Source organism: Miniopterus schreibersii (assembly GCF_964146895.1).
Source record: "Miniopterus schreibersii genome assembly, chromosome: 8".
Taxonomy (NCBI): Eukaryota; Metazoa; Chordata; class Mammalia; order Chiroptera; family Miniopteridae; genus Miniopterus; species Miniopterus schreibersii.
Window position 1 is genome coordinate 42,184,472 of NC_138109.1, and position 23,451 is coordinate 42,207,922.

General features: G+C 38.8%; 1 protein-coding gene across 1 annotated transcript in view; it reads left to right on the plus strand.

The window, feature by feature from the left end:
• Window positions 1–204: 204 nt before the first annotated feature.
• Window positions 205–23,451, plus strand: part of IL12RB2 (interleukin 12 receptor subunit beta 2) — a gene marked incomplete at its 5' end in the record, with an annotated part of 60,034 nt that continues 36,787 nt past the window's right edge. Inside the window, 7 exons of the mRNA XM_081143602.1 lie at window positions 205–280; window positions 1,816–2,103; window positions 8,070–8,184; window positions 9,340–9,524; window positions 10,980–11,122; window positions 11,614–11,764; window positions 20,350–20,429. Coding sequence (XP_080999728.1) covers window positions 205–280; window positions 1,816–2,103; window positions 8,070–8,184; window positions 9,340–9,524; window positions 10,980–11,122; window positions 11,614–11,764; window positions 20,350–20,429 — 1,038 coding nt within the window. The remainder of the gene's footprint in view (window positions 281–1,815; window positions 2,104–8,069; window positions 8,185–9,339; window positions 9,525–10,979; window positions 11,123–11,613; window positions 11,765–20,349; window positions 20,430–23,451) is intronic.

Here is a 23,451-nt window from a genome sequence, read left to right on the forward strand (position 1 = left end):
TTTTCAATGTACTAGTTTTAAAGAGACACTTCATTATTTAAAAATAACAAACAAAATCTTTACAATATGGAGAAAATTTAAGGGGCGTTTTAAGCCCTTCTGAATGATGGTGGTTCTGGTATTTTTCTGAGTTTGTTTAACATGAATGAATCTGTCTTCTTTTACAAGGAAATATATAGAGGTGTATTCCAGAGGTGACAGTTCATGGCACTCACAGTTAGAGCATGCTATTTGGCACTTATTTTTGTCATCATGTGGCTGTTGGTTAAAGCAAAAATAGGTAAGATATTTCTGTAATCTAATCTGTGGAAGGATTTGTGGTTTAAATTCTCAGTTACAGATAAAATATGCATTTGTGGTAAATGTTCTGGTAGTTGGTCTTTTGTAGTCAATCTTCTGTCATATAAGTGGATACTCTGGTTCCATGTATGTAACTAATATGCATTTTATTTAATTTATACTAATGATTAAAATAAGAGTTCAATGACATCATTTCCTCTTAAGAAAATGGCTAGGTAGCCAAGCTCAGCATCATGAACGAATATTTTACATTAAAATGTATTTTAACAGAGGGTATTCATGGGTAAATTAAGCTATTTTTAAAACATGATGGCTGACATTTTCTTTATTTTTTTTCTATTGGGAGCTTATTTTTTACTATCTGGCCCACTAGGATCAAAGAAGATCAAACAGGCAGAAAACAAACATAAGTAAGATAAGAGAAAGAGACTTAGTTTTAGTTCTGAAAATAGAAGTGAGAACGTTTTATTTTAAGTGAATATTCAGTACTTTATTTGATTTAAGTAACTTTTAAAAAATCAATTCCTATTTATGATAGTTGCAAGCAATCTTACAATTATTACTCCTCTCCCCCAAAAAAACTTTCAGTGAAGATTTTATATCACATCTAAAAATTCAGGGTGAATCTATAATTCTGAGGTTCTTTCATTGGCAATTACTAAGTACCACCAAAAACTGTTAATTCTGAATAGTTGTCATATTTATTTATACAAAAACTTCAGTAGTAAGAATGACCTCTCTTTTAAATAAGAGTTTAATGTGGTACCTGACATATTGTAAGTAGTATGGAGAACTCGTTTTAAAAACAATACATTCATATAATTTCATATTAGCTATATTGGGTAGTGTTTCGTGGAGCCCAGGGCCTTACATCTTGGAGGAATATGAAAATATGACATGGTAAGACTTAATTTCCATCCTTGTTGCCAACTGCAAACACACCAGCCCTCCTGAATATTTTCTGTTATAAAATAATGTTATAGACTACACATACTTTATACCACTAATATAGTGGTATAAAGAGGGAACCATTCCCAAATCTCCCCCTAAAGTTTGCAATAGCCTTTTGAAATTGTGTCTTTTTTCCTCTTTTGTATGAGTATTGAAGTAAGCATTATAAATCATAAATGGGGATGGAAACAAATGTGATTTATTCTGGGAAGTACTTTTTAGTAGTCTGGTGAATAATTTACATACAGAGAGACTGGTTTTTCCTGGAACTGTGTTCTTGAATGTTCTTGCAACCCTGTTTTCTCACCACTTTCCTATTTATAGTTCTGATTATAGTATTACTGTTTTGAGAGGAATGCATCTTTTAATTCAGTTAGACTTTAATAGGGTTGCCTTCTGTTCTCATTGTGCATCACCAATACAGCCAGGGCAGCAGAGGTTATTTCTATTTCCATGATTTGATGGGGTTCATTTTACCCTGCTTTTTGGGAATTATACCAACCCTCCATTTTGAAATGGGTTTCTTATATGCCAAGTGAGTGTTGTGTTTGTGTCTCACTGCAGATGTGTGCAAAAGAGGAGATGTGACCGTGAAACCTTCCCATGTCATCTCACTTGGATCAGCTGTCAATATCTCATGCTCTTTGAAGCCCAAGCAAGGCTGCTCTCAGTATTCCAGCTTTAATAGGTTAATCCTCTACAAGTCTGACAGAAGAATCAAGCTACAGGATGATCACTCCCTCAGTACTCAGGTCTCAGGTCTGCCTCTGGGTACAACACTGTTTGTCTGCAAATTGACCTGTAGCAGTAGTGAGGAGATCCGAATATGTGGGGCAGAGATCTCAGTTGGTGGTGAGCATTCCATTCTGAATTCCTAAAAATGGGTGATCTTTTGGTGTTTGTCATGTGTGAAGCAGAAATCCTAATGTAAGACAGGGACCTTTCTTTTCCCACCACATGGATATATTTTATCTTGATAGCATCGTGAGCACTTCAATGTGAGAAGTCCAGAAAGCTGTAAAATTGGAGTCTCATTTGGTAAGCCTCTATTTATTCTCTCTCTCTCTCCTCCCTCCTCTTTTTGGCCAATAACACCATTTACCTGTTGTCCATGGACTACAATGGCAGGAAAATGGATCTCTGCAGCTGAGTGGTCCTCCCTTCTTGACTTGTGAGAATTTGTTTAAAGCTACAACTTCTTAAAAAAGAAGAAAGAGTGTCTCTTTTGACTTATGCAGCCCAGGCTGACTACCAAGGCTGAGCACTTCTCCCCTCTCCCTTAATGAACAAAAAACAGTTCTTCCATCCACACTCCTGACCACTGATTATCATACTTAGCAGAGGTTAAAAGAAAACTATCATTATACTTATCTTTTCCTAGGTTTTCCAGAAAACTGCCTAGGGCAAAACTGACATGCTAACACTCCTTGGGGGGAGGAGAGTTGTACTGCTCCAGGGAAGTAAGAGTGAGGGAACCAGGGAAGTAGCAAAGCAAACACAAAGTGGTTAAGTTACTGAGCTGGTCACAGAGTCAACAGAAAATACATCCAGTTGCTTGGTCACTAGGAACATCCCCAGAAAGAACATATGGAAATACAATGACAGGAGAAAGAGAGAAGAATTTAACTGTCTGCCATAGGTCAGAGTTCATCCACAGGCCATCAACTGCCCCATCCTGCTGGCTTACATTGCTAGTCCCTCCTGGCAGCTGCTGGGAATAAAAGCTAAGATGTCAGAGTTGGCATCTGCAGCATGAGCCACAGTGCACAGGATGAGCCAGCAGAACACCTGCCTGCAGCTTGCAGCCTGCAACGCACAGCCTGCAGCTTTAAAGCCCCAGCCAGGCAAACCAGTGAGCATGCATGGGCCCTGAGAGGTCCTATGCTGCTCTGTGCCTCTTTGGTTCCAGGAAAGTCCCAGAGTAGCAGGTGAGAGGTATGAAGAGAGCAGGAGTAATTGCTGCAGCAGTCTGACCAAGATACAAGGACAGGGTCCCTTTCATAAAGACAGGGATATAGAGCTCAATGAGGTTCTTTCCAGGAGAGATGGAACCTCTTCTCTATGACCTGTAAGGATATGTATGGTTGGCACCAGGCAGTCTTCCTGGAGGGTCACCAGAAGCATTGAACAGAATACCAAACAATGGCTAATCAAATCACAGGGGGTTAAAGAGACATAAACTAAGTCCAGTGCTCCTCTTTCAGCTCAGTCTCCTGTCCACATCTCTTATGGGTCATGTACTCTCAGCTGTGACAGCCTATGGTGTCATAAGAGGAGCATGGGCTTTGAATTCCAATCCTGCCACCAGCAATGTACCCTTTGACTATTTCAATTCTCTGAGCCTCAGTTTCTCTATCTGCATTATGAAGATACTAGCACCTATCTCATAAGAGGGTTTCAGTGATTCAATGACACCTTGTGTGCAAAGTGCTTAATCTAGTACTAGGCACATAGAAGTATATAGGTCCCGAGTGCTGAGATTGCACTTCTGTACAGTTTTACTCTTTTCTTCATGTGTGCGGTGTGCGGGGTAGCCGATAATGCTTTCCTTAAGAGAAAGCACAGCATTGGTTATAGACAAAATGAAAATTTTTCTAAAAAGCACCAATGGTTCTTACCTCCCTTGTCCTCAGAACACCTGAATTTTTTACCCAGGTAATTTGCCATCTTACCAGACCATCGTTACCTATTTGTATTAGACATTCCCAGCCCTGTGATGTCAGTTCCAGGAGTCCACAGTGTTGCTGCTTTATTTTTCAGAAGGCTATCAATAGCCTCGGAAGTCAGTATCCTTGCAGATGTTCTTAGCTGTTCTGTTCCATTTCCTATCTTTGCTCAGATAAATTGGAGTGCTGCAACACCTCTTCATTTTTTACTTTTCCATCCAGAGTATGCAGATGCATTTGTGACAGTTTGCAGCGTCAGAAGATCTAGGGAGATGGTGAGGAGTCTCTGTCACAGTGCAGCTCAGTTGGGTGGTACTTGCCTGCTGGAATGTTGCTTGTGCAACGTGCTCAAGCTGTAACCACACCATGAAATGGCTGCTCTTTGAACAAGTTTAGCACCTTTGAGGTGAAGGACTGACTGGAAGCAACACCTTTTTCTGCATATGGCTAGTCATTCCAAGAAAAGACACAATTAATGTTGGTTTCACCCAGTGTTGTAAGTTTAATCTTACCTAATGAGAGAGTAAGGCCATTTTCTCTTTTGTGATAAGTGACAGTCCATAGTGCCATTGCATATCCTGAGAGGGCCTGTATAGTTGGCTGGTTCTTCAGAACAGGTAATAAGTAAACAGCTTTTGGCGTTTTTTTCCTTGCCCCCTTTTTGGCTTGTGCTGCTCTGCTACCCAGAGCTCATCCCTACTGTGTGGTAATTAAGCAATCAGTGCTTTAGCGTAATCGCTTAGGTTTGATCGACCAACTATTTAGACATTCAAGGCAATAAATGAAAGACAATGGATTTTTGCTTGGTTGTTTTCAATGTGTATTTGGCTATTGATTATTTCTGAAAGCTATTTTTTCTATGACTTTTTATTGCCCATGATAAAAAGGGCTTTTAAAAACAATAACAATCAGAATACTCCTAACAATTTATTATATTATAAGCTATTTTCATCTTTAGAGGCTTTGATTTCTGCCCTTTCCTTGGCATCTGCTATTATATATTTATGTTGAGGAGAATTAGGTCTGGTTTTCCCTGGGACAGACAGTCTCTGCCAAAACCAAGTCCTGGGCTGAAGTAGACACCTTGATTTCATGGTCCAGGGAACTCACATTGAGAAAGATGACTTGTGGGTTAAAGCTGTGCTCTTTAAAAATTAGAGTCTCTGCAAACTTTTAAGAGTAAAAGTGAGGATGAAGACTAACTTTTTGAAAAATTTACCTTTATTGTTGAAAGTATTACAGATGTCCCCCTTTTCCCCCCATTGACTACCCCCTCAATCGCTGAGGACCCAGGGTCTTCACTGCACTATTGTCTGTGTCCAAGAGTTATGCATATATACATATAAGTTATTTGCTTAATCTCTTCCAGCCCCCTCCTCCCTCTTTCCCTCTGAGATTCATCAGTCTGTTCAATGCTTTTATGTCTCTGGATCTATTTTGTTCATCAGCTTACTTTGTCCATTAGATTTCACATATGAGTGAGACCATGAGATACTTGTCTTTCTCTGATTGGCTTATTTTGCTTAGGGTAACTTTTTCATTATGTAAAAGTGCCAGGTATTTTATATATCATTTGGCCATCAAAAGACCCTATGAAGGGTTAGGGTAAAGGTGGTAGTTTGAACACATTTACTCTCATTTCCCCTGAAATAAAGCCAAGATGCAATAAAGAAGGTTTTCTAGAGGCACAAACCCTAAAAGACCAAAAAAAAAAAAAAAAAAAAAAAAATGGGAGGAGGGATACATTAACAACATTTGGAAGCTGAAAAGCAGATGGACCAGTGAAAACGGGTTTGGCCTAAAGCTGGCAGTGGGAAAAGTCAAGATGCAGGCTGATTTCATGTGGAAGCTCCTACCCCAGAAAGACTCAGAAATTGATGAAGTGGGGCTAAAAATAGGATGCTATGAAAAGAAAATATTTTGAGAGTATAAAATATGCCCCCAACCCAAATAAGCAGGAATGAAAAACTCAATAGGAGGGTAGATATATAAACTGAGGAAATTTTTCCCTCATACTAGAGCAAAGAGACCAAGAGTTTTAAAATATAGAGGATAAAATATAAAATTAGGGGAAAGTCCAGTCTATGAAAACTAAGGATTTATAGGAAGAAGAAAAACATCGAGGAGAGAATCTCAAAGAAATCAAGAATGCTTCCCAAACTAAAGGACAAAAGTTTGCAGAATGTAAGAACTCTTTGAGAATCCATAAGAGCAGAAGAAAATAGGCCCTCATTAAGCACACCTTTGTGAAAATTCAGAATAGTGGGGACAAAGAAAAGCCTACAATCTTCTGAAGAGAAAAAATGGACTATTACAATGACTCAAAAATCAGAATGTTGGGCTTCTCAACAGCAACCTAGAATATAGAAGACAACAGAGCATGGCCTCAAGAATCCTGACTGAAGATGCTTTTCAACCTGGAATTTTATACTCAGCCAAAGTATCAGTCAAGTGTGAGGATAGAATAAAGACATTTAAGCTGTGCTAAAAATATTTCCTCCTCTGCACCGTTTCCCAGGTAACTGCAGTAAGATATACTCCACCAACATATGTAACTAAGTCAAGAAAGAAGAAAGCATTGGTTCTAAGGCACAGGAGCTCCAACACAGGAAAAGGGAGAATTTCCAGGACACCAAAGATTGGCAGTCCCAGAATAATAGCTGTGTACCAGGTGTAGAGGAAAACCAGTCGTGTTGAAAAGTTCAATATGCTCCAGGAAAGAGGTCTTCAAGCAGATGAAACTGGTAGAATTCTCAGTGCATCTGAATATCTTTAACAGTGACTCAGATAATTGGCTTGAGAGTTTGGAACTAAATAATAATAAACATTAAACAAATGGAAAACGAAAACTAACTTCAAAATAAAAAGTTGTACATAAAATGAAAAGTTAGCCTAGTATTCTACATGCCTCAGTTGGAATTAGAATTAGTGTATATAGATGTATAAAGTGAATATATAAATGTACATACGTATATGTGTATATAATATATGTGCATACAAGGAAGAGTCTATTACTCTAGGAAAAGAGTATTATTCCATTAAACAAAACTATATGAGCTATATATTATTATATCCATTTTATAGATAAACTGAAGCTCTGAGGAGTTAACTTGGCCAAGGTTACACAGTTGGCAGTTACTGTGCCTGCTCTATGGTGTGTGTTAAGGACCAAAAAAAATTTATTCTGTCAATTACAGAGGGCTTTAGTGATATACTTGTTTTGTCTCATCCAAAGGGAAACATCTATCTACATGTGAGTCTCAGCATGAGGATAGAATATGATGACTGTTACATCTGAGAAACTTCTAGCTTTGAATTCTGTCTTTGACTATAAAATGGCTTCACTTAAAAATACACACCTTACGATAGAAGGGACCATGTCTGCCTTGTAGACTTCTGTATTTCTGCAGCTAGCACTGTGCCTAGCCAATGGAAGCTACTCAATAAATAATTAATTTATAAATGTTCATAAAGTGCTCCAAGTGATGTTGCAGAAATCAGATTTAGGTGGTACCCCGCCAGAAGGACATGAGTAAGGCCAGTGGGTAGAAATGTCTTGGCAGCAAATTTCAGGCCAATGGAGAAAAAGAGCCCCTGATTTTTAAAGGTTTCTAATATTTAAATGGGCTTTATTCTGGAAAGGTAAACCCATCATCTCCGGGGTAATGGAGGTAGCGCTGGGTATGCACCTGCCAGGGAGAATAGTAGAATATGGTGGTGAAAGGCTTGGACTTAAGTCAGCCACACCTGGGCTGGAGCCCTGCTTCTGCCACTTCATAGTGTTGTAATCTTTGGCAACATACTTAACCTCTAAGTCTTAGTTTCCTCTTCCATAGAGTGAGGATAATAGTATGTATATAATGTAGCTGCTGTGATGTCTAATTGAGAAAAACCACACATAAAACACTTAGCATAGGACTTGGCATGTAGTAAGTGTTTGATCTGTAGCCACTATTATTGCTTTTGTTAGTAGAAGAAATGCATGCCTCAGAGGCAAATTTGAACTTGATGGGATCTAAACTAGCTACCAGCTTGTCTGGGTATGGGACATATAGAGAAAGTATTGTTATCTTGTTGACAAATAACAATGTGATTGAATTAGCGCTTGTGTGGCATTTAAAATATGTATGATTTTGCTCTTTATTTTTGAAGTTGCTCCAGAACAGCCTCAAAACTTATCTTGTACACAGAAGGGAGAACGTGGGACCTTGGCCTGCACCTGGGACAGAGGACAAGACACCCACCTATATACTGAGTATACTTTACAGTGAGTAAGAGACTGTTTTTGGAGCTTTTTTGTGGGTGTTCTGTAAGATCACATTTAGAAATATCTGATAGTTCTAGTTTTACCAGCAAAAAGAAGCTATAGACATCTCTAGATCATTAGATGCTTTAAAAAAACAATTCCAGTGTTCATCAATTAAAACTGATTCATTCCTCTAAAGTGTGAGAACTGATGCCTTGGGTCTGAGGCCTAACTCTGAGTTCTCTTCAGGGCACCCAGGGCCCATGCTGGGGATGTTGCTCTAGGAGGGTTAAACTGGCTGCATCATATCCCTTTCCTTTTTTGCAGATGCAGACTCTTGTGGTCATGATATATAAAATAGACTCTTCCTTGTGGGAGCTTTCCATCAGCCTGGGAAGAGTTTCTTTTCTTTTCTTTTCTTTCTTTCTTTTTTTAAGATTTTTAAAATTGATTTTTAGAGAGGAAGGGAAAGGAAGAGAGAGAAAGAAACATCAATATGAGAGTGAAACATTAATATGAGAGCGAAACATCAATCAGCTGCCTCCTGCACGCCCCCCACTGGGGATGGAGCCTACAACCCAAGCATGTGCCCTGGGCAGGAATCGAACCTGCAACTCCTTGGTGCCCCCCGGGTCAATGCAGGAGTTTCTTTTCAAAGCACCTTTACCTGACCTGAGAGTCCACAAAGAGAGAGATTCTGGGGGATTCTGTTTCTTGCAGTTGATTCCATAGTCCCATCTAAGGGTCTCATTGGGTTGCTCTATACCTGATCGAGCAGCAGATGGGGGAAAGGAAGTGGGACCCAGGGTTCTGGTTTGTACTAGGAGCTGGCAGTTCTGTGCAGTAAATGCCAAGGCGACCATGGATCCTTCAGATCTGACCTAAGGAGCCAAGATGTCAGACAGGGTTTGGGCAATTCAGGCAGTGTAGGTATGGTTACTCATCTCTCTGAACATCAAAAAAAAAGTCTCAGTCCTGCCAAAAAAAGGGATGGGGGAAGTGTAGTCCTATTTATGACCATAGAAGACAAATATTTCCATAGTGTTCCCTCTAGTAATGACTGACCTTAAAAAGATGTCTAGAATTTTAAATATTTGAAAATTTTGTTCTTTTATATTAAAAGGAGAAGATAGTACATAATGTATCCTGCTAAACACAATCGTCTTTTATTTACAGGTTAAATGGACCAAAAAATTTAACATGGCAGAAACAATGTAATGATTATTATTGTGACCATTTGGACCTTGGAATCAACCTAAACCCTGAATTACCTGAATCCAGTTACACAGCCAAGGTTATTGCTATCAATAGTCTTGGAAGTGCTTCTTCATTTCCATTCACATTCACATTCTTGGACATAGGTACATTTTATTTCACTTTTTGTAGGTGTCATACGTTGGCACATGAACATTATTTTTAAAATCACTCTAATGTTCTATATGTGATTGTTTCAAAAGAGGCAGCAGTTGATGGAAAGTGACCAATAGGCATAGTCAGAGGAAAAACATTATTATGATGTAAGTAAACAGGTGCATGATCCTAGAGCTATATGGACATGGTTGTACAAAATTCAACATCATTCTCTATATTGGACAAATAGGAGCCCCTGGCTTCAAACTCTTTGAAGGCATCCACTGCCACTAAACACCATCTGAGTGAGAGAGGGTCCTGTGAGGTTATTCAAGAAGCTCAGTGTAGGCCTGTCTTGGTAGAGGTATCATTTTGACCCTGTGGCTACTCCACTGTCCTGAGTTAGGCTACATGTTTGGGCTACCTGCTGCACTAGAGCAGCGAGTGCAAAACTATAAATAAAATGTATCAAGGTTTAAATGCACCTAGCCCTGCAAATATTTACCTCTACTCCTCTCAGCTCGGTTGCTGGAATGAGCCAGTCCCAGCACATTTCTGAGCAAATATAATCGGCCCAGCTGAATCAAAGACCATTCTCAAATTCTGCCCATCCCAGGTAGGACTGGTTTCTGGCCTGCCCGAAGTCCCAGCCTCACACTATGTGTTTCTCTTCTCTCTTTCCACTGTGCCTCTCTGCATACACACTGCTGACTATAAGTCTGAGCATAGGCATTTACTATGCATTTTCCTATCACACTTCTTCCCATCCTACCTTCTATCTCTTTACACAGACATCTCTAAGCCACTTTCTTCCCTCTTATTCTTTTCTTCTGTTCCCCTGTTCCTATGTCTCCTTCTTGTGACTTTTCTACCAACATTTCTTCTCCTGAGGCGATCACCACTAGCCACCTCTGCCTTCTCAGCCATTGGAACTCTAGGATTTGGCACATCGGTTTTCTTTAAATCACTGGATTAAATGGAATCAAGACTATCATTAATGTTGGTGGTAGTTTATTTGGTAAAAATGAGGGTAGATTGAGAGGAATTATTATTATTACTTTTTAAATATGTCTATTGATTTCAGAAAGAGGAAGGGAGAGGGAGAGAGAGAGAGAGAGAAACATCAATGATGAGTCATTGATCAGCTGTCTCCTGCACGCCCCCTATTGGGGATTGAACCCGGAACCCAAGCCTGTGCCCTGACGGGGAATCCAACTGCGATCTCCTGGATCATAGGTCAACTGCTGAGCCACTTCGGCATAGCAAAGGAATTATTTTAATGATTTAGAAGGGAATCAAACTTTTTTTTTCTAAAAGCCAGGGACTTCTCTCTTATTTCACCAAATTTGGTGGTCATGCATCTTAGAGATTAATTTTGTTCAATTCTTTATAGCTCACGTCAAAATATAAGACAATTTTCAATTGTGGAGCCTGAATCACACTTTTTTGTTTATCCTGGTTACCAGTGAAGCCTCTTCCTCCGTGGGACATCGGAATCCAATTTGTAAATGATTCTGTGAGCAGATGCATTCTTCAGTGGAGAGATGAGGGGATGGTGCTGCTTAATCGACTCAGATATCGGCCCAATAACAGCAGGTCCTGGAATATGGTAATGGTCTTTAGAATGTTTTATAATGACAAAGGGTCAGTTTTACATATAGCTGATAAATAATCTTATATAATTAAAAGTTTCTGTTTGAAACCAGTTCTATGTCGTCTATAGAAGTGTTAAAATATGCATCACATTCTAATTGTCACCAAATAAATAAAAAAACCCTCTAATGTAGAAACTTCTCAAAGGCCTTTTTGAAAATTTGTAGTTTTCAACCTATACTCCTTTTCCAGCTAGTTTTAGGATCCTCCTTGGAACTCATACAGATAATTTCTTAATCTCAGGAGTTTTTGTTTTTGTTTTTTTGAGACGCTATTATTTCAGATTAATCATCATTCAGTAACCCAGCCATTAATATTTCTTTTCATTGAATGACCGATCTGAAAAAATAAAAAGGGTTATCTGGTCTAGTTCTTTACCTTTATGTTAAAATTCTTTAAATTAATGTAGTATTAATACTCACCTTTAAATATCTTCTCTGATTGAAGGTTAATACTACAAATGCCAAAGGAAGACATGATTTGTTGGATCTGAAACCATTTACAGAATATGAATTTCAGGTTTCCTCTAAGCTACATCTTTATAAAGGTAGTTGGAGTAATTGGAGTGAATCATTGAGAATGCAAACACCAGAAGAAGGTATGTGTTTAAAAAAAAAAAAAAAAGCAGGATGGGAGAGAAGGGGAAGAAAGAAAGGAGGGAAAGAGGAAAATGCAATGATTTCCTTGAAACAGAATCTCTAAAGTACTGATACTGAATCAAAAAGTATGAATGCATTAATTAACAAGTTAATTTTCACATGAACTTAAGTTCTGAAACTGTCAGAGAGATATGTTTATATTACTAGGAAATGTTTAACGTTAGGTAAATCTTACTGTTTGGCACATGTTGTTCATGTTGGTTACAAGTTTATGCCTCAGCAATGTTTGGTTATAAGTCTTATTTCTATTGCACTTACTATTTCTATTGCACTTACTATCTCAGTAATTCTCTTATGTCACAAAGCTAAACCAGTAATTAATTTCATTCTTTCATAGTTAGACCTTGATACATTTTACCTTTTGGATTCTATGAAAATTAATTTGGCTCTAAAAGCTTGTGAGCCACTAAAAGCTTGAAAGAAGGAAGATTCTGGAGACATAACTTTTTTAAAAATATATATTTTTTAATTGATTTCAGAGAGAGAGAAAGAGAAATAGAAACATCAGTGATGAGAGAGAGTCATTGATCAGTTTCCTCCTGCACGCCCCCTACCAGGGATCAAGCCTGAAACCCTGGCATGTGCCCTGACAGGGAATCGAACCAGTGACCTCTTGGTTCATGGGTCAATGCTCAATCACTGAGCCACACTGGCCAGGCAAAAGTAATGTATTTTTAAAAAGCCTTCATGGATTTTATTTTACTTATACATAGTACAGATAAAATTCTTAAAAATGGGTCATATTTTATAAGTTCAAGGCAGTAAATAGGCTGGGAAATATTTGTTATATCACATTAGGCTAAACGATAAAGAAAGGAAACTCTGGTCTTGTGAATTCTTGTCATTCTTACTCACTTTGATAATGACTTGTTTAGAGATGTATGAAAGGGGTTTTCTTTTCTTTTTAAGTGTTTATCTGTTGAATTAAAAACCCTTCAAAGTAGGAGAGTAACTTTCTCATATTCTATAAAATAAACTACCATCATAACAATGAGTGCCGCAACTTATGGTTAAGAACTCGTGGATGATTGTGAGTTGAAAGAAGACAGCTGGCTCTTTCAGAGTAGTTGCAGGCATTCATAAAGAGAGAAACCCATACTCTGAGATATACCACCGTTACCAAGCTCTGTTGGCTTCCTTTTGTCTGAATCTCCCTTTTTGGTGTTTGATCTTTCTGTGGAATGTTGTAGGGTCTCTTTTCTCTTACTCTAAGCTGCATGGTTTTCACCTCTTACCACTATTTCTGTCATCAGTTTCTTTATGAAACACCAACTGATGTAAACCTAAAAGGTGTGAAATTTTTTTAACACGTCTTCCTTTTAACCCTTTAAATATATACTCATATGTAACTTGGCATTTAAAAATATTACTAGTAAGCGTTTATTTTTAGTTACTCTAAAAATGAATGATCCTTTGCTACCAAAACTGAGAGCTAAATGTCTCCTGGTGGATTGGGCACAGTTATTTATATCATGTCAACAGGAAATGGACCGTTATTTACTCTATATGGCCTTTTCCTGGGTCATCCAGTTTAACTCCAGTAATTGTCCTCCATGAAAAACACTTTTTAAATGGCCACTAAGTAAGGGGTAGGAGGAAAGAAACCACTTTCTGTGTTTAAGACAGTTCCACAATCAGTATACATCAAAGGCAGGCTCGATACTGGGAATTGAGCAACCATATTTTGCTTCTAATGGGAAAACACCCTCTTGAATTTGGGCTGTGTGGTGTCCATACATGCCTGAGAATATGCTCAGATGTTGGGAGAAGGTGACCCCTCACTACTCAGAACACCCGGGAAGAGACTCCAAAACTAAGATGAATGAGACATTCCTTGGAACTATATTATCAATTTGGTGTTTCTATCTGTTCATTCACCATTTTTTAAAGTCTTATTTTCAAGTTTTGGCCTTGCTAAACTCTACTGTGGACACTTAATAAAGGAAGTTACATTCTCATACTTGTGCCAGAGTGGTAAAGGAGGAGCCCTCCCCTATCATGGTGATGATGTGGGTGATTAGTAAGACAGCCCCAAAGAGAGAGAAAATGCAGGGTTACCGGCAGCAGCCACCTCTCTTCACATTCAGAAGCTAGGCAATTCCTTCATTCATTTGTAATTTTAAAATATTGTTAAAATCAGTTAGGTGTGAACAATTAAACACTAAAGGTCATTTTACCGTCTTGGTTAGCAAGAATTTCATTAACAGTCTAGCTTAGAGGTCAGCAAACATTTTCTGTAAAAGGTCCAGATGGTAAACATTTCTGGCTTTGTGGACCATACAGTCTGTCTCAATTATTAAAATTTGCTACTGTAGCGGGCAAACAGCCATTGACAATGTATAAATACTTAGCCAAAGCTGTGTTCCATTAAAGCTTTATTTATGGACGCTGAAATTTGTATTTTATATAATTTCACGTGTCACTTAAAATGATTCTTCTTTTGATTTGTTTTCAACTATTTAAAAATGTAAAAACCATTATTATTCACAGGCTGTACCAAAACAGGGACTGTGCCAGATCTGGCCCAAGGGCTATAGTTTGCTGACTCCGAAACTAGCGAAACTTGAAAGTATCATACTTATGCCTTTTTGCTTGAGGCTTGAGGAAATGAGAATGAAAGCCTCTTTACCCTTCTAAAGAGACTTACATGCAAACATTTTCATTAGAAAGGAAGTGTTTTATTTGAGGTCCAAAGCCAGTCCCTACCCTCTTCTCTTCTTTTGATCTCCTTTAAGCCCAACATGTACCATGGAAGAAATAAATGCCTAAGCTCAATTATTTTACAAGATGGTGATCACCCCAATAGAAAGAAATGTTTTCCATGAAGCCCCCTCCAAACAGAAACCAATGAAAAATATATGCTTCTCTGGATGGTCTGTGGGGAATGTACGTGTATCAGGAACTACATCAGGTGCTGAGATACAATGATAACTAGTCAGATCCTCAGATTCAAGGGTGTATCTTGGAACATCAGGGAAAGATTCCTGGAGGAGAGGGCATGAGAAGAAATGCAGAGTCCAAAGGGAATCTTATGGTTTTCCTCTATCTGAAACATAGGGCCTCCAAGGTCATTGTAGTTGGGAAAGGGAGTTATTTCCTCTTTGAAGTACTTGATTCTCTTGAATTCTGTGAAACCTCACATTCCTGGTTTTTATTCTACTTTATCAGCCAAGTCTTGGTCTCTTTTGATGGCCATCTTTCTCTTCTCAATCTCAATCCCTATGGCTTTACACTGGGCCCCTTCTTTTCTCAGGTGACCTCATTCAGTCTCATGGCTCTAAAACAGAATAGAGAGATAGATGATAGATGATGATAGATAGATAGATAGATGATAGATAGATAGATAGATAGATAGATAGATAGATAGATAGATAGGTAGATATAATATATAGTTGTAGTCTGGACCCTGTCCAGAACTTCAGGTTTATGTTTCTAGCACCTATTTTATATCTTCACTTAGATGTCAACAGACATCCTAAACCTCACATAACCTAAACAAAACCTTAATTCTTCTCGAAAACAAACTGTTTCAAAAATACTTTTGTTACATTCTTTTCTATCTCAATAAATGACACGCCATCTTCTTAGATACTCAAGTCAAAAATTGAGAAATTATTCTTAAATTTCCCTCTTCTCTCACTTCCCCATATCACCAATTGACTTGTTTTCCTGAGCATGTTCAAAATCTGTTCGTTACTCCCATGGCCAACTGTGATTGCCCTAGATTAAGCTACTTTCTCATGAAAAAGCATAACAACAAAATGAACACTATGAACACTTAGGAACTCACTGTTCTACTTAAATACTATGAAATTACCAATATATTCTTACCCGTTATACCTTTCCAGAAGTAATCACTATCCTGAATTGTATGTTTTTATCATCCTCATACTGTTCTCATAGCCTTCTAAAATGTATATATCTTTAAACAATTATTAGTTTTTCTTATTTTTTTTAACTTAATCAAAATTATATTCTATATGTATTCTTTTACAACTTACTTTTTTTCTATCAATACTCCACAGCACTCTAACACAATGCCTCCATTGATTTTATTATGGATGAAACATCTCTGTTTCTATGAAGAAAGGAGCTCATTCTTCATATTAAAAGATTATGTTTCTCAAAAAAACAAAGAAGGAGTTCTCAAATATGTCAAATGTTGCTGAGAAGTCCAATGACATAAGAACAGAGAAGTGAACGTCAGATTTGGCAACACAGAGTTTATTGCCAACCAATAGAGTGATGGGCACAAAACCTCAGTTGGAATGGGATGCAAGTGAGTGGGAGGTGAATGACAGTTCACAACTTTTCAAAAAGCTCTGTGAAGGGGAACACAAATGCAAGGCAGTAGCTAGAACAGGATATGGTATTAGGAAATGCTTTGTCTCTTTGTTTTTGTTTTTAGGATCAGAGATATTATATAGTACAGCAATTTTCAACCTTTTTCATCTCATGGCACACATAAATTAATTACTAAAATTATGCAGCACACCAAAAAATATATTTTTTGCTGTTCTGACAAAAAAAATAAGAATAATTTTGATTCATCCACACCAGACTCTTATTGTTGTGTTGGCTGTCATCATTTTTTTATTTGACAATCTAAGGGAAAAGAGGTCAGTGTTCCTGACTAAATAGTCAGGTATTGGATGTTTTAAAAATTCTTGTGGCACATCGGTTGAAAATCACTGATATAGTATATTTATAAGGCAATGATAAGGGCCTAGCAGAGAGAGAGAAGTTAAATACAAGAAAAGTGGGAGAGAGGTTCTTGATAAAGCAAGAGAGGATGGGATTCAGAACTCAGGTTAATGGATTGAACTTTGATGAAAGTAGAGGTGCTTCATCCAAAGTAAAATCAGTGGGGTGCTGTGTCAGGGTTAGGGTGATGAAGTTTGAAAGCTGTCATGGTGGAAAGATGGAGGAATTCCTGCCTGGTTGCTTCCTTTTGCTCAGCAAAGTGTGAGGCAAAGGCATCAGTTGAGGGAAACAGATCATTGAGTGTGAGTAGGTGGAGAGACTGAAAGTACAGCCTTTGAGAAAGTACACCTATGTGGATGATAGGGCATCAAGAATAGTGACAGAAAGAGGTGAAAAGAGCCAAAACCAAGTGTTAAAAGTCATCAATCAAAGGGGGGAAATCGAAGTCCTATTTAGGTCTTCTCAAGGAAGCACAACAGATGATAACAGCTGAAGGCGAAAACCGACCACTGAGAACTTGTTTCATCACGTAGGTGTTTGTAAGACCTATTTGAATTGAATTGTTTGAAACTAGATTTTAGACAAATATATCACAGACTAAAGAGTGGACATCAAGGAACTAAGTCAGTGAATGACCTCTCTCTCTCTTGCCCTGCTTAGAGCATGACTTGAACCAAAAAATTTTACCTGAACCACTGGAGATACACCTTTTCCATATTTACTTTTTGTTAAATTCTCCAATTTCACTGTTCTTGGGGATCTTTATTCTTCTCTTCATTGCCTGCTAAAACCTCTGTGGAGGGACAGCTTTCTATCCAATTCAGTTGCTCTTGTCCACAGCCCTGCACTACCTTGGCTTCAGATGTGGATGCTAATCTGAAAAGCAACACATGGCTTCACTCTGATTTGTTTGCCACACATACAGTTTCATAGAATCCCAGGATTTTGGGATTTTAGAGTTGAAAGAACACTTAAGATCGTTTAAGTCATTTAGGCCAATCTCTTGCTTAATTTAGAATCCCTTTTCCTTTTTTTTTTTAAATATTGGTGACTCTAGTTATCCCTACTGTATTTCCCTTTACATAGGAGTTAGTTTCATCTCAGGAGAGCTGACTTCCATTTCTCAATATTTGTATATTTAATCAATTGTACCCATTTGTTTTGTAATCACTTTGATATATGGGTCTTTGACTTTCTTTTTCTCACCTGCCTATAATAGTTTCATCTGTCTTGTGCTAGATAACACTGTGGTTAGAACTTTAAATGATTTTGTGACAGTTGACTATCAAAGATTCTCTTTAATATTAGCCCTTACATTGTGTTAAGCAGCAGTGGTTTGACACCCCTGGTCATGAAAATTCTACACTTTGAAACTCATACAGATTCAACTAATGTTTCTCTCCCCTAGCGGCTTACACTGCAGGTAGCCACCATTAAATTTTCAGTTTCAGTTGCAATTTCTCCTTTGAAGAAACTATGATTCTAGAATTCAAATTTTAGCTCTGTAATAATATGGTAAGTTGTAGATCTTTAATGAAGCAATGAGTGTTCCCTTTAAATTTCTTACCAATATGTAGTTAACTGAAGACAGTTAGCTCTTTGGAATAAGTCAACTGGCTTCGACACTGAGCACACCCATATTTCCATATCCTGATTATGTGTCAATGGCGGGATTACCTGGTTTGCGAATTGTTCAGATCTTTGTTCCACATAATGAACTGTGATGGAAGAGCAGGGCCTTTGGGGACCTAGCTCAGCTCTCAGTTTTGCCATTTACCAGCTGTATGCCTTTTGTAAATCATTTAACCTTTGCTGGCTGTAAAATCGATGTAATCCCAGGCACCTCCTGCAATGTGTGAGGACTAAGTGAAGTCATGCATATAAAATGTCCAAATATTACCTGGCACATAGTAAGTGGTTAATAGATGTCAGGTTCCCATTCCTTTTGTTGCCTGTGCATTTTTCCTTTTTCAAATCTGGTCTAGAAAAAAAAAAAAAGTCCTAGCTTGATTCCTGGGTCACTCTTCATATCCTAAAGGATTGAGTTTTTGGAGATGTCTTATGTATGTATTTCTAACTGCTAAGTCCTCACTATAGGGGTAAATACTACCACTGGTGGAAAGAGAGGGGGAAGAAAATAAGTGAGTGTTTAGAAAAAAAAAACAAAAAGAAAAGAAGGCAAGAGAGGCAGGAAGAGGAAGTGACAAAGGAAGAGAGTAGAACATGAAAGAGACTCACCTACGGAGGGTTGGAAGGAAGTATAGAGCAATCATAAGTCTTCTCAGAACCAGGCAACTGCACGGTGCAGAGTGAAGACCACAGGCTATGAAATGAAACATGAAACAGACCTGTATTCAAAGCCTGGCTTCTCTGATTAGTAGTTCTGGGGTCTTGAACAATTCCTTTACCTCTCAGCACTTCCGTTTTCAAATGAAGAAAACGACAGCCAAGTTGACTGAGTGTTTACCATGTATCAGCATTCTTCTCTTCCTTTAAATTCTCAGAACAGCCCATATGATGCTCAGAATTATGACACTCACTTGACAGATGAGGAAACTGGCTTAAGGACATGGTTAACATTTGTTCAAAATCACAGAGCTAGGATTTGTGCATAGATAGTGTAGCTCTGGAGTTCACACTTAAACCACTGCCCTGAAGCTATGCACGTCACAGTGGTGAGGAGGACATGAGATATCACCACTGTGAATGGGTCCACCCAGGACCTGCCCATAGTATGTGCTGGTACATGTGCTCCCTTCCTTTTTCTCTTTCTCTTTTCCTTTCCCTGGCTACTTGTCTTCTGTTATCCTGGTGGAACTTAATTTTTTGGAAATTTCCATCTGGTTAAATGGAACGTGCTACTCTAAAGGAACCCCACGACAGCCTGACCTTAAATATACTCTAAGTGTCACTGTTCAACAAGCAAGGTTGGTGCAATTGAAGCCTATTTTCAGGGGCTGCTTATATTGATTCCACCTCTGGCTATAAACCAAAACAAATCTGATAGTGGGAGAAATAAAACTACTTCACCCACTCACATGTGCACATGCACACACACATACACACTCTCTCTCTAAAACACAGGAGGTGATTATTTAGTTTTTCTTCAAGCATGCTTGATTGACTTTCTCATATTAAGTTCAGTCATATTTGACCATTATCTTATAGATTGGTAGTTATTTCTTCTCTCAGCTCAGCCTGTATGTTAGCATCAAGTGGATAATATTGCCTGATTTGTTTATTCATCATTTAACAAAGAGTTACTGGGAGCCTGTTACACTCTAAGTATGGTGCTAGGGAGGAGAAATACAAAGATGCATGAGGTAGGCTTCCTTTCAAGTAACCCATTGTCTAGTGATCATAAAACCAATTAATTGCTGTACAACATTAGGTCAGGAATGTACTGAACACAAAGTTTATTATTTGTATTTTGTACTTTTAGAGCATCAAAAAATGTTCTGCTTATGATTTCTGTCTTTATTTTTTGCTGAGAATTCTTTATGCATTCCAATAAAAAAGAAATAACCATACATACTTTGAGTTATTTTATTAATATATGTTTTAAGAGTAACCTAGACATCTAATTTCCTCCTCACCAATTTTTTAAAATTTGTTTTTAAGGTAATTTTGAGCTCCCTTTGGTCAAAGATATACATGTTCATTGTTTAACAACAGAAAAAGAAAAACAACAGGGCATAAGGAAAATTGAAAGTATCTTATAATCCTACTCTCCCAGAATTAAAAAACCCATTGACTTTTAAAGGTTGTATATTGTGTGTATATTTATACATGAAAATATGTTCTTTCCCCTTCAAATCAGAGCCTACTGGGACATTAGATGTCTGGTACATGAAGCAGAACATTGACTACAATAGACAACAGATTTCTCTTTTCTGGAAGGTAAGTTCTCAGTGTCAACTTAAAATTCAAGAGAATGGCATATTTGTGTTTTTTGTTTTGTTTTTATTGAGACATGATTGACATATAAAGAGAATTATATATTTGAACAATATGTTTCAAGGACGGAAAAAGGCCTTTTATTCCCATAGTGGCTTTCATATGAGGCGTCAGAGACTGTTGGAGCTCACTTTCTCAGCCATATCTTTGTGATGTTGACTCAATGTCATTTACTTTTGCCAGATAGGGGTGAAAGCTCTGACTCAGTTCCTTCCTCCACACAATTACATCTTTTTGTCATCCACTTCCTCATCTTTTCTTCATCAAGGCCCCTTCCCATCCCCAAGCATGTCCACCCTCGGACCCCACTGCATCATCTCTTCTGACTAGTGTTCCCCCTCTGCCCATTGCCCTCTCCCACATACAGTGTGCCCAGCAGTGACCCTGCCACCAGACTTATGCGCTTTTTGGGAAATTAAAGACGGGAAATCTGTGGATGTGGATATTTAAGAATATATTTTCTATGGTCATTGAAAAGGGAGGGAGAAAGCTGCCCTACCTCAGGAACACAAATAATAGCAAGAAATAACATGAATAGAAAAGGAAAGCAGCTCTTCCTCAGGAATAGTAGCGAAACAGCAGTAAATCAAACAACCTTCCAGAAAACAATGCAGCCTAATGTTATTTCAGGATGTGAGAGAGTTTCACCAAGTGCTGAAAGCTGGCAGTGGTTTCACTGAATCCTTGCCAAAACCCTATGAGGTGGGTACTAGGCATCCCCATTTAACGAATACAAAAACTGGGGGTCAGAGACAGCAAGTTCTTCCCAGAGTCCCCCAGCTACTGAGTGCAGAGCTTGGACTGAAACCCAGCCCAGAGCTCTTTCTGCTGCATCAGGACTGAAAAGGTTGAAAGAAAATGCTCTTTGAATTGAGACACTGATTGGCAGGCTCATAATCAGAGGTTTTCAGGTGAGCTGTGCTCCACCTCATTCCCCAAACCTCTCACTGCACGTCTTCCAGCTAAGGGTAAACAAACAGTTTTGGAATTTTGAAGTTGGTGAGCACAAAACCAGAAGGGTCAGAGTAAGGAATCAAAAGTCCTCTCTGATGGGCTTAGCACGACAGGTTTGGATAGTTACAGTCTTCTTCAGATTTAAGGACTGAGCCAGGCAACCAATCAGCTCTTTCTCCCTCTTTTCCTTTCTCTCTCTCACTCGAAAAATGTCAGGTATAAGAGGAGCCTACTATAAATAGCTTGGTGAGTCATAATCAAGCTCTTTACTTTGAAACTAAAACAGGAGCTTCAAGTTTATTTTAAAATAAAGCCATTCGTACTAGCAAGACAATGCTCAAAGCAAGACATTTAGAGGAGCCATATTTGTGAATGTGACAAAAGAACCCAGCTCAGTTCTTGGCTCTTGGTTTTCATTTTCACAAGTAAGTGGTTAAAACCAAGATTCCTGCTCCCATAAAGATTTCTCCTCCCCAAATGTCCTCACAAGTGATCTGAAAAGATAGGTTGTTTTTTCATCCGTTTCACTCCCCTCTGCCGCAGGGTTTCTCTGTAGAACGCGGGGAGTGACACTCGTATCTATCTGTGTAACTGACAAGACCACTGTGGGGATTTACAAATGAGAGGTCACACACATAGGACAATTGCTGGGGCCACCAAAGAAAAATTAAACGGTACTGCATTATGAATGTTTATCCTAATGGTGAAAGCCACATGTACCCAGTACCATGCTGTGTGCTTCTCACTGTAACAGAATTTAGATCACACACTCTGACACAAGAATCAGAGCTGAGTCAGAATAAGCAGTTGTTAAGTAATGCTTAGAAAACATGCATATGCAAATTCTTCTCTGCTTCTCATTTTGATCTTGCCCCTAATCCACACAAAGCATAAGTTATAAAATGAGGTTTTGGAATTCAAAGGGACTTCAGTCTTCTTCCAGTCCACCCTTCCTCTCAGAAACATTGGTCCCATATTAGCCAGGACACGCAGATGTCTCTGCCGGGACCTCTGAGACAGGGAGAATTCCACTTTCTCTGCAGTCCGTGCCACGACTGCATTGTCAGAAAATCTTCCCTCATTGTCAGAAAATCTTCCCTTATGTGGAGCCAGAATTGTAGATGCTTGGACTGGAACTGGCCTGAATAATAAACAAAAAATGCAAATACTAGAAGCTTCTGTAACTTGATAGTGGTCATGACAGGGCACCTTCAAAACCTTCAGTGCCTTCCCAGCCTGAGAGGCTCCTTAAGGAAAGTTGGATCTAGTCCTCAGTCTTGCAGGACTGTTACTGGATTAAGTCCCTTTCATGCCAAATCCTGGGCTTCTTCCAATGGCCCCAAGTAGGCCACTCACCTGGGAATGGGAACAAAACACTGGTCAGAGTTACTGAGACGAGCAGGCCTGCTTTGGACCACAGGATCACAGACCTCTAAGCGCCAAAGGGATTTAATCGGCACGCAGTCCCACCACCTGTTGTACAAATGTGGAAACAGCTCTAAGGAGGTGAAATGATTTCTAATGAGAGGTCATATGGTGCTTGTTCCTGAGAGCCTTTCCCAGGCGGAAATCACTGCCCCTTCTGTTTGGAACCACTCCTGTCCCACTCCTCTGACCAGGGATTCCTCAGGCTACTCTAAGTTAGGCTTGGGGATTTGACAGGGTGGTGCTGTGACACAGGGACTCATCTGAACGTCAGACTAGAAAGAGCGCTGCAGCCAGACCAGGTGTTTTGTGGTGGGGCCCAAATTAGACCTCACTGGGGAAAGGAAGCACAGACATGCGTGTGGTGGGGTTTTTTTTTTTTAACTGTGATTAATACTGGGAAACCCAATGAGGGGATACCCCACCACGGCAGAGAAGGGAATTTCAGGTGTTCGCAGCAAAGGAAGCCCCAAGTAAAACCCCATTAGCCTGTGAACAACATGAGAGCATGTTTCTCTTGCAGTTGGGGAAACAATGAGGTGACCTTTCATTTTTGCAGGATGTTTACATAAGAGGAGAACCACCA